Here is a 14,986-nt window from a genome sequence, read left to right on the forward strand (position 1 = left end):
GCAAAGAAATTGGGAACCGACAAGTCATACAAACAGCTTGAATTATGGCCACATAATAAAGGTTTTTATAGTTTGCTGGTCAATAATAATGTCACACTGCATCCGAGGCCCACTCGATGAAACCCACTGGATAGTGAGTGACCTTGCACGACTCACAATTCTGAAACTTTAAATTTTATTGAACAGAACTCAGGAAATGCAAACCAGAGGGGGATTCAGATAAGGTCCCTTCACAGTTAGTTCTTTTATTTAGGGTGAAATGACTTGTGGTTTTCTTGCCATCGTGGTTGTGTGTACGATGTGCAACATGTTCTATTTAAAACCAGGAAGCAGTCCATGTCCCAAACCCAGTCGTTTCCGCTCCTTGGTCTTCTTCCTCACCGTGTCCAAATTCCGGTCTCGCCACGTGGATTTCCGCAACTTGATGGGACGACTTCCCACGTACTTACCTACCAACCACATCCACACCATGATCATTAAAACAAGGACAAATTTAACCACAAGACTACGTAACGGTCTCACGTACCAGTGAAAATGGTTTCATCCGTGTAAAGCGGTTACAGGGTGAGTTTCGTGTGGTAATACGGTCAAACAGATGCATAACGCCTGTTCTTATATGGCCACCGCTGAGCAATAAGCACACTTGGCTACCACATGAAACCAGTTGTGTTTTGTTCCATTGGTATTTCAAGTGAAATCAAAGGATTAAAAAAATATATTAATAATAATAAAATTGTATATTATATTTCGCTTTATCTGATCGTAAAGTTTTTCACTTTACATGTTTACAGAAAAAAATACATCAAATGAACATCATACACAAATCTGTTTCCCAGGAATTTCTGCTTCCTGACATCTCGCAACTACATCCTGTTTTGCAGGAATTTATCAACGAGCAAATACGACCTGTCACCTTGCTGATGGGAATACCATGAGGGAGTGGGGGGGTGTGGAAGAGGGAGTGGGGGATGGGGGGAGAAGAGAGAGGGGTGGGGGAAGGGAAGGCGAACATGCAGTGGAGCGTTAATTATTATGATTCATACCGCGTCTCATCAAAATGATCCTGCATAGAATAACAGAGAAGATGGAAACAAAATCCTTTTTCTACTGGTTATACAATAAACAGCCTGGAGGCAAACACTGCTCGGACACATCCAGAGACAAACTCGTGTCTGGACACAAACACTGCCCGGAGCCAAGCTGTCCAGAGACAAACACTGTCCATACACAACCACTGTTAGGATATGTCCAGAAACAGACAGAGAGGTGTGGGAAGAGGGTGTTGCTCTACCCTCTCCCAATATAGTGCAAGGATGGGACAAAGAGCGAGGGGTGGGGTATGGCGGTTAGCAGAGAGAATATGTTATGCTTTATGAACAAAAAGCACACACACGCACACCCGATATCGGCAATTTTTAGGGGAATCGGCAGGTTGGAGTCAGTGTGATTACCAACTGCAGTACTTACTGTATACAACCCAGAAACCTTGAGTAGCTTTCACCGAAAAACGATGTTACATTTATGTAGACGTTTCAGGGATATAACCATTAATCTTTATAAACAGCTACGTGTGACGGGTAGGAAAAAAAATGTGGCTCGGTAATTTAGTAAACACGATGTCACTGCCACGCGCTCTGGGTGACGTGGATCGGCAAAAGCGTACGCAGCGAGTGATCGATTCGGTCGGCAAGTGGCTTAAGCACTCAAGCAAGCACTCCAATGAAATGGATGATCAGGAATGATTGGTCAGGCTGTGGTTGCATACCAAATATATTGGATCCCTTTAACTTTAAAGCTAGTCTTCACGGCACTTGCAGCAGTTAAAGAAATAAAATGAATTCGTTCAAAGAATGACTTTATCCAGAAAAGAGTTGCTGTTTTTTTATGGGCGGTTAAACTTTGTAATGTCTCGAAGGTTGTTCTGCATTAAACATTGCAGATAATCCGCCTTTTTGACTGCTCATCTGTGCATGTATCACGTCGTACATTGGTTCGAGGTCCACGCAAACGTTAACTTTTTTCTTTTAATGTCCATTTTTTTTTTTACCAGATTTGCTTTGAATCCCGAAAGAGCACCTCGCGAAACCTCCGAAAACAGACACAGATCTGGCCGATGCCATGGATAGGCAGTCCCTTTGCATGTATACGAAGTTCCCTTCGTATACATGCAAAGTTTCAGTTTTGTGATTTTGGAGTTATGGAGGACGCGTGCATGCACACGTATGCACACGTTATTTTGAAGTTTTAGACAAAAGTAACAAATGACCTTGAAACCATTTCATACCAGGTTTACCGCAAAAATTTGAGGGATAGTGCTGCCCTGTGATAGATATTGTTACGGTTGTGGAAATTCGCAAACCACCATTCAGGTCCCGTAGGTGAGATATCTCTTAAGTACATGTGTAGTTAGCCCCAAACCCATTGTTTAGAGGGAATAAATGTGATTCATTCGGGCTGCGACGCTTTGAGATAGCCGTTTTTCTGTTCTATCTTTATTTTGAACCAACCACGTCTCAACCACCATCACACAACAACCACCAACCACAACTCCGCTTCACAACAACAACCACACCTGCCTCTCAACAACCACGCCATCCTCACCACTCCGCCAGCAACCATCAACATCTCCACGAACACAAAAGGGGAACAACAACTCCCACCCCGATTTCTCTGGTAAACAAGAATGACGGTTGAAACTCGGCTCCCGCCCCAATTTCTCTGGTGGAATGTTCCCCCCCCCTCCGCGTGCCGCGAAGGGAGGGGCGGGGTGCCGGGGAAATAAAAGGGCGCACGGAGGCGCCGCTAAGAGAAGTGACACCGGAGAGAGTTACACCAGAGGAGGTCAGGTCAGGGCGGTCGGTGAGTGTCAGTATCAGTCGGCGGTTCATGGTCTTCTGCCCGTCTGAGTCTTGGAGAAGCGGTCCGTAGAGCGACCCGCTCGTTGGAGCTTGCAGTCGGTGGGGAGTGCGGAGGGACGCGGACTGGAGGCGCCGCTCTGCCAGCTGTGTTTGCGCGGACCTGCGCATTCGTACAAGGAGCGCCGGAGAGAGCTCACCCACCATCGCACCGCGAGGGTGCAGGTAACCTGCAACGGTCTCGTGGGACTCGTTCGGTCTGCCAAGTCCCACGCCATAAAGGCCCACGGGCCCCATCTGCCCCCTTGTCTTTGAGGGTGGCCTTTTCTTTTTGTTTTTTTTGTATGGATCTTGTGGCGCCGTGTCTTTTAAAGTAAAACTGTATAAGTGTTGCCGTGTGTTCGCGTATTCGGTCGTAGCTCTGCATTGTTGTTTTTGTTTTAAATTGATATATGTGTGCTCTTCGTGTGTCGTGTAAATAAAGTGCATTATGTTGAATTGTTCCCCGTTTCGCTGCGTCCTTTCCTTCGTTTGAATCTCCATCTTGCTTCACGTAAAGGGTTTGTCGTGGGCTTAATACGCCCGATAATTAATCGGAACCATCGAGGCCGACGATAACACTGCTCGGTTATCCCGATAGCACGGAACGGACCGCTTAAGCGGCCCGTGTCCAGAGTCGACCTGCGGCGAGGTGCGATCGCCCGGTCTACCATCAGCGTGGGTACTTTGGTCGAATTTGGCGAACAACCCTATCCCACGTGGGTGGCCGATTGGCACGATTGTGGTGAGGCCGAAAGGCCCACCCGTGACTAGCTCCCGGCGTCAGTCCGAGAGGGTCACGACAGAATTGTCCGTCCGGTGGGCGATGTGCCGCGATTTGAGTCACTTGGCCGATCGCACGCCGGCGGGCGCGAATTCGCAACAATATGTAAACTGGGTTAGAGCGAGACCAGACTACCATTACCACCACAATCACCTCGTGGTGGCGACAAGGAAAGGTTTTGTCCCGAGTCCTTCATGAAGCTTGGCCAGGCTGGGATGTTCTACGGAGGCCGATTTGTGAAGGAATTTGTTCGGAATGCAACGAGAAAACCGGACACCTGGCTTAACATCTATCCGAAGGCGATTATGATGCCAGTAAAGCACCAATCCGACATTTGATCGTCTGGTCGGGAATCAAAGGTAAGTGTGCTACCTGTACACCATGCTGTTGGACCTAAGGCGAGTGACAACGGTGTGTGGACATGAAACAATTGGACGAAAGCGAATGCAGATTGAAGGGATTTTCTTTTCTGTCCAAAATGATCTTATCAGGACAGACTCAAATGAGCGACTGCATAACACAGGTTTTGCTGTGCATGACTCTCAGGAAACTGTTGCCTTTGGTTGTGGATACTCACCGTTCATCTCCCTCATGGCACGAGTGAAGTCCATTGGATCTCTGAAGCTCACAAAACCGTAACCCTTGGTTTTTCCCGTGCGCTTGTCTCGTACCACCTGAAAAACCATGCAGGCAACGTGCAGCATCGTTTCGCCTTCGTGCTGGTAGCACAACAAGATAAGTCAAGGGACAAATATATATATATATATATATATATATATATATATATATATATCGGGACAACCAAGTAAGGAGGGGGTTAATGAGGTGTTCATGTGCTAACCTTGGCACGGAGAAAAGACGCGTAACGGCTGAACGCCCTGGTTAACGTATCATCCGATACCTCGTTACCCAAATCTCCACAAAAAATACGAAAATCATCTGCAAGGGCAAGGGCAGGAGGGGGGAGGCAGGGGGGGGGGAGATATGAGAGATCGAGAAATGGAGAATAAACAAAGGAAATGACAACTTGTCGTGGGGCGAGACAGAGAGAGACTTAAAATGGACGAACACTCTTGGGCCTGATTGCTCTTGCATGTACAAACAAGCATGACTTCTGGAATTGATAACATGAGTTTATGAAAATTGGCAAACATCATGATGCAATTTACTATCTTTAGCAGGCAAGCAAAGGGTTTTACTTTAGAAAAGGGAATGGGGTGCTTTGGGTGGGTGGGGGTTTATAACCCACTGGCATCCCACTCTAGGAGGGATTGGTCTTCCCATGTGATCCCAGAAGCAGTACGCAGACTTTTCTTGGGTTTGTCCGATCCCTTTTTCCCTTTCTTTTCTCCTCCCTACACACGGCACTCAGGAGACAGCAAGTTGGGATAACTGGGATATCGGGACACGTGTACGTAAAGAGAACAAGTGCAAAGTCGACATCCTACTCGCATGGCCATGTGATTTACCTTCTCTTTTAAACTTTTACCCTGTGCCCATCCCTGGTACCCTTGTGGTACTCCTGGATTCCCATACAGCAAGCTCCATGGAACATGGTACAGATTACTCATTTCAAATGCTCTCTGAACATCAGCAAACCCATCAGTACTCATCAGTTCATTGGGAAGACGTTTCACAACACTTCCGATTGCTCCCAAACCCACAAACGTTTCACTGTCCGAGACGCAAGGTATTTCAAGTCCACAGGTCAGGATTTGTTCGCACATCTTAAGCAACTCGACAAACTAGAAGTGCACTCCTTCACTGGGTACAGCTATTCTGGTGAAGGTACAATTTAATCCACATTCCTGTCATAATACCAGTTGGTATGACACATGACTAAATCCTGAGCACAAGTCACCATGTGCAGTCATCGTAGCTCGCTCAGGTAAAATTTCAAAAAGATTACATCTTAGACCACTTACCTTCTTGTTCCCCTTGGCAGTTTTTACTTTTCCCTTCTTCCCCGTGCCAAGGGCTCCTTCGCCCCCATCCGTCTCTCCCCCTCTTTCCGGCAGCTGCGGCCCGATGACGGTGCTAGATTCCTCGGGCGCCGTCGTTACCGGCACAAGATTGTCGTCCCCCAAGCCAGCAGAGTGCGCCGCCGTGTGTCCGGCTGTCGTCACCTCCTCCTACAACACAATCGATAGAGCCATTCGACTTCCATCATATTTCATCCAATCCACACAAACGGCAATAAACACGGACCGACCGAGCGCCACGCAGCACATCCTAGTGATCACACTGAGCGTCCGACTACCCCATGCTCCAGCTGTGTCAAGCACCAGTTTGGTGGTGATCAAAGTCCAATTGAAAAAAGTTTCTTCGCCTCCCCAATTCTTCGCGTCTCGAGCACTCCTTCCAATTTGGCCTTTCCATTTCCTCGGCATCGTTGCGATGGCTAAATCTATGGGGCAAGATCAACTACGAGGGCACTTTTTTGAACTATGCGAGTATGGGTAACAAGGTAATGGATGGATTTCCCTCTGGCTGAGCTTGTTAAATCACCGCGCGAGTCGCCTCCACTCGTGCGCTGATGGCACCATTTATAACACCGAGTTAAAGGCCGATCGATTTCTCCAACTATAAAGCAATACTGAATGAACAATACTTCGGAATGGAATCCCTTTGTAACCCCGGGGATTCCCTGAACTGTATCTCCAACTATAAAGGTTGATCTGTCTTTGTGAAATACGTACACACTCCTACACATCTGCAAGGATTTGGACCAAATTTGTCATAGAGGAAGAAGGTTGCACCAGGCAGGTTTTACCAGGGTTAATAGCTCCTTAAACCCCCTGGGAAAAATGATGGGGTGTACTTCCTCACTGTTGCAGTTGGTCTGAATGGCACCACCTTTGGTGGTATAGTGGAACCCATGAAGTGTTGTAGCACATTGTCAACCGAAGGCGAGCCGACAAGGGTACTCCCGCACACGGTAGGAGTACCACCCAAAGGATGAAGCAGAACTCGAGTCCTGCAGGATGGCTTTCATTTCCCTGGGAAACTGCTTGACCGTCATCTTCTGTGGTTATTTCCCCGACCACCAGGCTCACTTATAAACTGGGTGGTGTACAGTGGATCTCTGCCTCTGTGTGTTATTGAAATGATCAGCACGTCGAGAAAGAAAGGTGCCCAGCTGATGATCTGTGCACTTAGGAAACCATTCAATTGCTTACAGGTTGAGGTTCTTACTTTAGGTAAGCGAACGATGTTTTTGAGGTTGACAATTTAAACTGGAAGAGCACGAGGTAGAGCGCATCCCACCACCACGTAATACTTGACCCATGAGAACCTATCGGGCCCAACAAATTTATAAAATATCATGCTATACAGCACTATATCGTTTTTGGCCCTACAAATGGTGAAGAATCACTTGAAAGATTAAATAAATCTCATATCCGGATCCGGATCTTCACCAAAATCGAATTAATTCGTCCTTGTCAAACACCCAACATGTCAACCAAATTTCGTCTGACTCCGTCCACAACTTTTTGAGATATGCTATATATATATATATATATATATATATATATATATATACACACATCATTTTTGGACCTTTCTCTCAATGGTGAAGAACGACTTTATACAAGGAAATCAGACACACGTGGAGGCCATTCAGCCCATCATGTCTGCACGACATCAACACCACAAATTAGCAACATGAGATACAAAGAAGAAAATGAGGAAAATTTTTACAATTGTTGTTGTGAGTTTTTTAATGTATGTATGTATGTATGTATGTATGTATTTAATTACTTACTTATTTCTCCTCAGGGGAGGGGGCATGGGCTTGGTTAAAAATACACATCAACCACACAACCCCCCTTAACAAGACCCCCACCAACAGCACCCCGTACACAATCACCCATCAATACTCAAACTACCGAAAAGTCCTGCCAACATCCCTCTATCTCCATAACTTCCAGGTACCTATCTAATTCTAATTTAAACTTATCTCCTGTTTGTGTTGCCACGACCTTTCCAGGGAGACCATTCCATGCATCAACTACTCTCCGAGTGAAAGTCCCCGACCTTACTGCCGTCTTAACTCTCCTCTTCTTGACTCTCAGGCTATGAACCCTGGTCCTATTACTGTCTACTCTGTTGAATAATTCATCTTCACTTATTTTATCTCAACCTTTCATTATCTTAAACATCTCCATCATATCTCCTCGTAACCGTCTCCTTTCTCATGTATAAATTCCCTGGCTCCTTCAGCCGATCTTTATAGCCAAGTCCAGCTCGGCCCGGAATCGATCGAGTAACCCTGCGCTGAACCCTCTCTATGACATCGATGTCCTTCCTGAGTTGTGGTGACCAAAACTGCACACAATATTCTAGATGTGGCCCTCACTAAATTCCCGTACAATGTTAACACCACCTCTTTTCATTTATAAATTATTCCGCTCCGAATAAAACCTGAAACCCAATTTGTTTTACCTGTTGCTGCCTGGCACTGTGTTGCCCGCTTACCTCCCGTATATCTATTACCACCCTCAGATCCTTCTCCTGTGTGACACGCTCCAAAATTACCCCTGACATCCTGTAATCTCTACTTTCATTGTTCTTTCCCATCCCCAACACCTTACACTTGCTCAGGTTAAATTACATCTGCCAATATTTTTCCCATCTATACAAGTATCAATACTTTCCTGAATCTGATCACCACCCCCTCTGCTATCCACCTTACCCTCCAAGCTTTGTGTCATCTGCATATTCAGAAAGATTACTCTTCACCCCATTATCCAAATCATTGATGTAAATAATGAATAGTAATGGTCTGAGTACTGATCCCTGAGGTACCCCACTACCCCACCACTTACATCCTCCCAACAAGACATCCTCCCACTCACAGCCTTTAAAAAAAATAAATAATTATAGTCTCCAGATCCGGATTCAGATCTTCACCAAAATCGAATCGATTCGTCCTTGTCACACACCCAACCTGTCCACCAAGTTTCATCCGAATCTGTCCACAACTTTTTGAGATGTCCTATACACAAACAAACAGACAAACAGCAGAAAGGGGTGAAAAACATATCCTCCTTCACCTTCATTGGCAAAGGAAATAACAAAAACAATGATAACATTGTAACAAAGCATATATCAATTAACACTAATAATATTTACAACAATCATAATAATAGTGGTCTCAGAGCAATAATAATAACAAACATATTGTTACGGATCTGGAAACCATATGCATTCAACATACAGGTCCCAAAAGTTAGTTATGCCGTTAAGTACGTGTGAGATAGAACCCCTCCTTGTGTCTAGTGAGAGAATCAAAGGTGTGCGTTGCGACGGTTTAGGTCGGTTATATCCTCCAACCAATAAAACCAACCTGCTGCTGAACAAGCGTTTCACTCGCCCAACCCTGAGTCTTGCTTACCAAGGCGAAATCCTAGTGAGGTTCATCTTCTGGGCGGATCCAGACACGCCTGGAGGGGGGCGGAGTTTTCCCAACAGGGCCGAAACCCCGCCCAGAAAGGGGCGGGCCCGTGGGAGCCCTGTCTAATCAAGACGGACAGTGACGTCTGCTTCACCGAGCCCCACTCGGGACGGGGGCTCTTTTGTTGCCTTTCATTTGTTCTTGGCGGGTAAGAGATTTGGTTGGGTGCGTCGCGTGTTGGAGCTGGGGACAGAGTCCAGTTGACTTAAAAAGGAGTCCAGCTCTCCGTGGCGCAATGGATAGCGCATTGGACTTCTTGTGGAAGCAGCAATTCGAAGGTTGCGGGTTCGAATCCCGCCGGCCTCCGCGGACATGAGCCCCGCGCGTGCGATTGTAGGCCAGGATGCACGGCCATTGGCAGGTACCCTGCCGAACTGCGAACCCCAGCTCGTCTCTCCTTTCCTGGCAGCGGGGCTCTTTTCAATAAAACATCTGTGTGTGTCTGAGTGTGTGGGCCCATCTTTTAAGTAGAACTGCACGAGTGTCATTCCACCATTGTAAATATTCCTTGTATATTCACGATAAGTCTTGCTCTATGTCCTTCTTGCTGTAAATAAAACAATTGCAGAAATGTTCCCAGTTCGTTTCCGTCCTTTCTTGCATTGGTCCAGCATGGTTCGGATCTGAGTTTAGCCAGGTTTTTATACCCGATAATCCGTACGTTCCAGCCGGTACGTTCTTGGCAGTCCCGCTCGACTGCATCCGAGCCGGAAAGGTAATTGGCAGTTGGTAGTCGGTAGAGTGATCCGGTTCGGGCAAGACGTGCCGAGGGCATGGAATCCCGGTAGTCAAAATCGCGTAGTTAATTAGGTAAATTGGTTCAAGACAAAAAGACCCCACGCTACGTGGTTGAGATATTGGCGTCCATGGTCGGTTCAGCGACTCGCCGGCTCATGGAGTTATCCGAAGCGACGGCCTACAATTCCGGAGAGTCTGGTGGAAGACGACGTAACCTCCCCCACCTTGTGGTCATTCTCGCCAGCAACCCCCGGCCCACAATATAATGCCCGCACTGGCCCCAAGCACATCTGAGCTTGGTGAAAGGCAAGCTGTTAGTGAAATGAAAATTTGGTCCATCGGACCAACGGGCTCACTAGTCGACTAAATGTACAGGACTGTCACAATTAACACGTATGTGGGAAAATTACGTGCCCAGACTCGAACCCGGGTGCTCTGATGAACCGTATAAACTGGGTGGTGTATAGGGAACCTCTGCCTCAATGACACCCTGTTGCTGAACGGCGGACAAACCACCCAACCTTTAAGCTGCCACTGAATCTGGCTCTGGTAGAAAATCCGATTTGTAACATGAAAAAAAGAAAAAAAAAAAAAAAAAAAATCAGGAACGGGACAAGCCAAGCTTCTCATCGTGTGGGACGAGCGCACAATGTCCCACAAAGCAGCATTTGAGACACGCGGCCATACGCTTCAGGACTTACGAAACACCACCAGACTGATGGCAGTTGTTGCTTTATTGTTGTCTGGAGACTTCTGCGAAAGCTTGCCCGTTTATACCACGAGGAACACCGACGGACGAACGAACTCAACGCCTGGCGGAAAGCATCGTATCTTTGGCGATTTGGCCAGACGCTCCACCTCTCCACAAACATGGGAGCCACGACTTCAGCTGATCAATCTGCACCAGAGTTCTCGGCGTTTCTTCTCAGAATTGGCGACTGACTCCTCAAAGGAGATCAAAAGGACGGCCATATTGTTCACTGTATCGACGAACCGAAGAGCTCTGTGTATCCAAACTCGAGTCAGAATGACAAGAATCTACATTGGCTCAGAGTGAGAAATACTCGCTCCCATGGAATGACCCTGTCAGTGCTATCAGCTCCCAATTACTGCACTCTTTGCCGCCCGATTCTACGTTGTATACGTCATTTGACAGCGTCATAGGCACGGATGAAGCCATTGACTATCCATTGGAATTTCTCAATTCTCTCGAGCCACCCGGTACGGCCCCTCACAACCTGCTCCTCAAAGTCGGCTGCCCGACGATGCTGCTTCGGCATCTTGATGCCCGTTTATGTAATGGGACTCGATGTCATCGAAGCCACCATCGTGACGGGAATTGCAAAAGCACAAGATGCTCTCATTCACCAAAATCCCAGTTATTCCATCAGACCTGCCTTTTGAATTCAAACAAATTCGGTTTCCGATACGAGTCAGTTTCGCCATGTCGATCAACTAAAGCCAAGGCCAGACCGAGAGAGTGGCAGGGATCGATTTGATCGCTCCGTGCTGTTCACGTCATCACTTTATGTCGCTATTTCGAGTGCATGTTCACCAGAGAGCCTGTGGCTAACGGCAGAATGAAGAATATTTATCCGAACGCACTGTCAGAGCCGATAACGTGATCACTTCGCGGGCGACGCACTCTAACAATTCTCTCGAGACATCGAGGATACCGTGTGGGCGTGAACAGAAACACGTACGGTCCGTTTAATGTAACGTGAACCTCTTCGTTCCTGGGTGTGTACGAATGACAATCGTGTCGGCTCACTGTCCTGAGGGTGGGAGTGCCCGGCCGGTGAAGTCGAGCGCGGCATGGATTGAATTCACCTGGACACCTGTCTGACCGTCATCCTCTGTGGTTATTCTTGCCGTCACAATGGTTACCTTTTCCTGTCACCGGGGACACGTAGTTTTGTGTAAAACTTGCTTTTCACATGACCAGACAAGTATGAAAGATTTTTTTTTATTTTTCATCCCGAATTTTTTGGGATGTACCGGTATATTCAAATTTCCAATATTGGGATACCGATTATAACCGGTATATTGATACACCACCAGACCCGACATTGCATGTCAATCAGCGTGTAATCACCACCACACTTCCATAATCATCATCATGTAAATTACTATGTTACCACCACCACATATTACTCATCACCACAGCCTTAACAAAGTTAAGATATGATCGCAGTTTCCTCACCTGGGTGCGGAGAGTGTGGGCGAAGTACACGGTTGGTGGAGCTTGGATGATTGATGGGTTCATCTTGGGAGTGGAGTTGTGAGAGATGGGAAGCATGGGAAGGACCTACAAGGGGAAGCAAGGCCCAACAGAAACAATGAGGAAGTATTCGGGCAAAAAAAAAGAGATGCATTGGACAGACGCATATCACATTATGTGCACAATGTATGCACTCGTAAACAATGCAAACGACAAATATCTCACCAATTGGAGACACACTGCTATGGTCAGGATGTAAATCAAAAAGAGAAAAAAATAAATAAATAAATAAATAAATAAAAGAGGAGATCGAGGAAGAGAGGTTCAAAATGAAAGTATGAGAACCTGAGGTGGGGGGAAGTGTGCTGGGGGCAACATCACGTGCTGAGGTGGAGCCGGTGGGGGTGGCGGGCCAGGCGGAGAGGGGCGCGGCGGAACCATACGAGATCCGGGTCCTTGCCTTTGCAGGACGTGTGGGACGAAGGCTGGTCGTGGAGGGGGTGCTGGGGGCGCACGGTACGGAATAACTGTGGAGCGGGTGGCAAACATAAATGCACCATGGACGATAAGAATGGTTCTTCTCTTGTTCGGCAAATAAAACGTGACAGGGACGAGCGCGACATTGGGGTAGAGGTGAATACTCACATGGTCCAATAACTGGATGAGGAGGAGGTGGGCAGGGAGGGGGGATAGAAGCGGCTCTGGCCTGTAAGGTTTGCTGGACCTGAGGTTTCGGTAGAGGACAGAGGAGGGGTGGGGGAGTGAGGTGGGGATGAGAGTAGTTAGGAAGCCATTATTGGTGGGAGAGCAAATCAGCACTCAATAGGTGGAGCTTTAACATGGGAATTAAATAATGAAATTAAACATCATTTGCAAACACTTGTAATGTTCATTTGTACTGTAAGCACTCATGGCTCATCTCGCAGGGTTACTCACTCGTGGACTCGGCTTCTCCGAGTTGTCCGTATTTTATGCGCGCGCGAAACGCACGCTCGCACCTCATTTTTACTCCCCCCCCCGAACCACTCCCTTAATTGATTGTAAATTAATCTCCCACCCTTCCAACCCCTCCCATGTAATATGGAGATGGAGCAGGAGCCAAGAGGGGTGGAAGTTGTGGACGGATTCGGATGAAAGTAGGTGGACAGGTTGGGTGTGTCGCGAGGACAAATTGATTCGATTTTGGCGAAGATCCGAATCCGGATCTGGATACGAGAATTATTTAATTTTTAAAGCGATTCTTCACCATTAAGAGAGAGGGCCAAAAAACGATATCGTACTGTGTGGCATGATATTTCAAACATGTATTGGGCCCGGTATGTTCTCGTGGATCAGGCATTGTGTGGTGGAGGTGTGTGCCCTACCGAGTGCCCTTCCAGTTGCATTTGGGTCCGTTTGTCTGTCCACATACCACAGTGAAAAACCTTAAGACCCCAAAGACCCCTTCAAACCCTAAGAACCTTTAAGATGCCTCAGACCCTCCATCATTTAATGCAGCCAGACTACGATCACCCTGCATCAGGAGACAAGCGTCTGTCCCACTTGGGACGATTCACATGTTTATTGCAGTGGAGCTGCTATTTATGAAACATCAATAAACCTTAAGAAATACAAATATGAACAATTTCAGTTGTTCGGTGTGTGACACTTGGTGGCACAGTTAGCTTGCACGGGGACCCCAACATTTTCATCGACTCTTTGTGTTCCTCATAATAAGGTTTGTGTTTTCAGTTTTCTTTACAACAAAACAAATGATCTGAATAGTCTTGTGATCTTTTTGTTTTGATGCAACACCAGAGGTGGTGAGAGAAAGTCAAGGAGGCCACCATTGACATTCAAAAGGGGAGAAGGTGTGTGGTGCCATGGTGCTCAGGAAGCTCCCTTGGTGACACCAATGTATGTTGTGCAGTGTGAAGGAAAGGAATTTGATTTGATTTTAAAGTTGAAATCAACCTGAGAGTTTGGTCACATTGTGATGGACAGGGGGGAGACATCTACATTAAGTGGGACACAAAAGTAAATACTTTAGTTTGGGATGAATAACCAGGCGTTTCACTCTTCACTAGCACGTGTAACAAATCACACCTGCTGGTAGGTGTTTGTCGCAATAACAGGTCGAATAATCGGTGTCGCTGTTGCAGGAGGTGAAGGGCCGCCCAAGACCTCCTGCTCAAAGCTTGGGGAAAACAAACACAGAGGGAAATGGTACAAGGCAATGGAGGTCAATAAAATGAGATATCAAAACAGCTTCACGTGTTACCAAGTCATCCCATTAACCTGAAGCTTCTCCATCAGCTTGGCCCAATGAGCAGTTCTAGACCGAGCATGATGGTGATAAAAACCATTTGGATCAATGGGAAAATGCAGAAAAACAAAAAAAAACAACTCGAGAGCTGCGATTGGAGATCGCTGATGGTTCCTGGTAACCTATTAGTTAATACACTTCTTTCTAAATGACGCAACCCACCCCAGATTCCATGACACATATGCGCAGAAACTCCAAATAACGAAGTAAATTGGGGCGGCCTGGATATGTATCATGCCCCTCATATTCGGATTGCAGAATGAAACGACACAAAAAACATTTAAAGAAATCAAAAGTACTTGTAAGCGTACCTGTGAAAAAAGGGGTGTGGCTCATCACAACAAAACAATGGGGGAACTTCCTGATCAACTCATCCAAAGAGGTGATACGTTGCAGTGGGAACCGCAAAAACTCCCGACGATGTGAGCCCGAAGGTTTGTAGATGTGTATTCTTACCAAACCTTCAGCATTCTGAACACCGATGGGAAGGTCATATCTGGGGCTTGTCGATGCCCAGGGTCAGTTTAAAATGATGGTATTTACTATTAATCATGATTGGGAGAAGGAGGGAGGGAGTGGGAGTTGT

The 14,986-nt window shown here is 46.7% G+C and overlaps 1 protein-coding gene across 5 annotated transcripts in view; it reads right to left on the bottom strand.

Moving 5' to 3' along the window:
- Nucleotides 1–158: 158 nt before the first annotated feature.
- Nucleotides 159–14,986, bottom strand: part of RBM42 (RNA binding motif protein 42) — a 67,491-nt gene continuing 52,663 nt past the window's right edge. For 2 of the 5 annotated variants that reach the window (XM_085859192.1, XM_085859194.1), the window contains exons 2-10: nucleotides 14,181–14,271; nucleotides 12,741–12,819; nucleotides 12,441–12,598; nucleotides 12,078–12,182; nucleotides 5,604–5,810; nucleotides 4,928–5,033; nucleotides 4,520–4,617; nucleotides 4,256–4,352; nucleotides 159–449 (exon numbers count right to left, since the gene is read on the bottom strand). In XM_085859192.1, coding sequence (XP_085715318.1) covers nucleotides 313–449; nucleotides 4,256–4,352; nucleotides 4,520–4,617; nucleotides 4,928–5,033; nucleotides 5,604–5,810; nucleotides 12,078–12,182; nucleotides 12,441–12,598; nucleotides 12,741–12,819; nucleotides 14,181–14,271 — 1,078 coding nt within the window. In that variant the 3' untranslated portion in view covers nucleotides 159–312. The other 3 variants (XM_085859190.1, XM_085859193.1, XM_085859195.1) reach the window with 2 other exon arrangements.

This window comes from Eptatretus burgeri, chromosome 16 (assembly GCF_056783735.1).
Source record: "Eptatretus burgeri isolate ZD-2024b chromosome 16, Ebu_testis_v1, whole genome shotgun sequence".
NCBI classification, from domain to species: domain Eukaryota; kingdom Metazoa; phylum Chordata; class Myxini; order Myxiniformes; family Myxinidae; genus Eptatretus; species Eptatretus burgeri.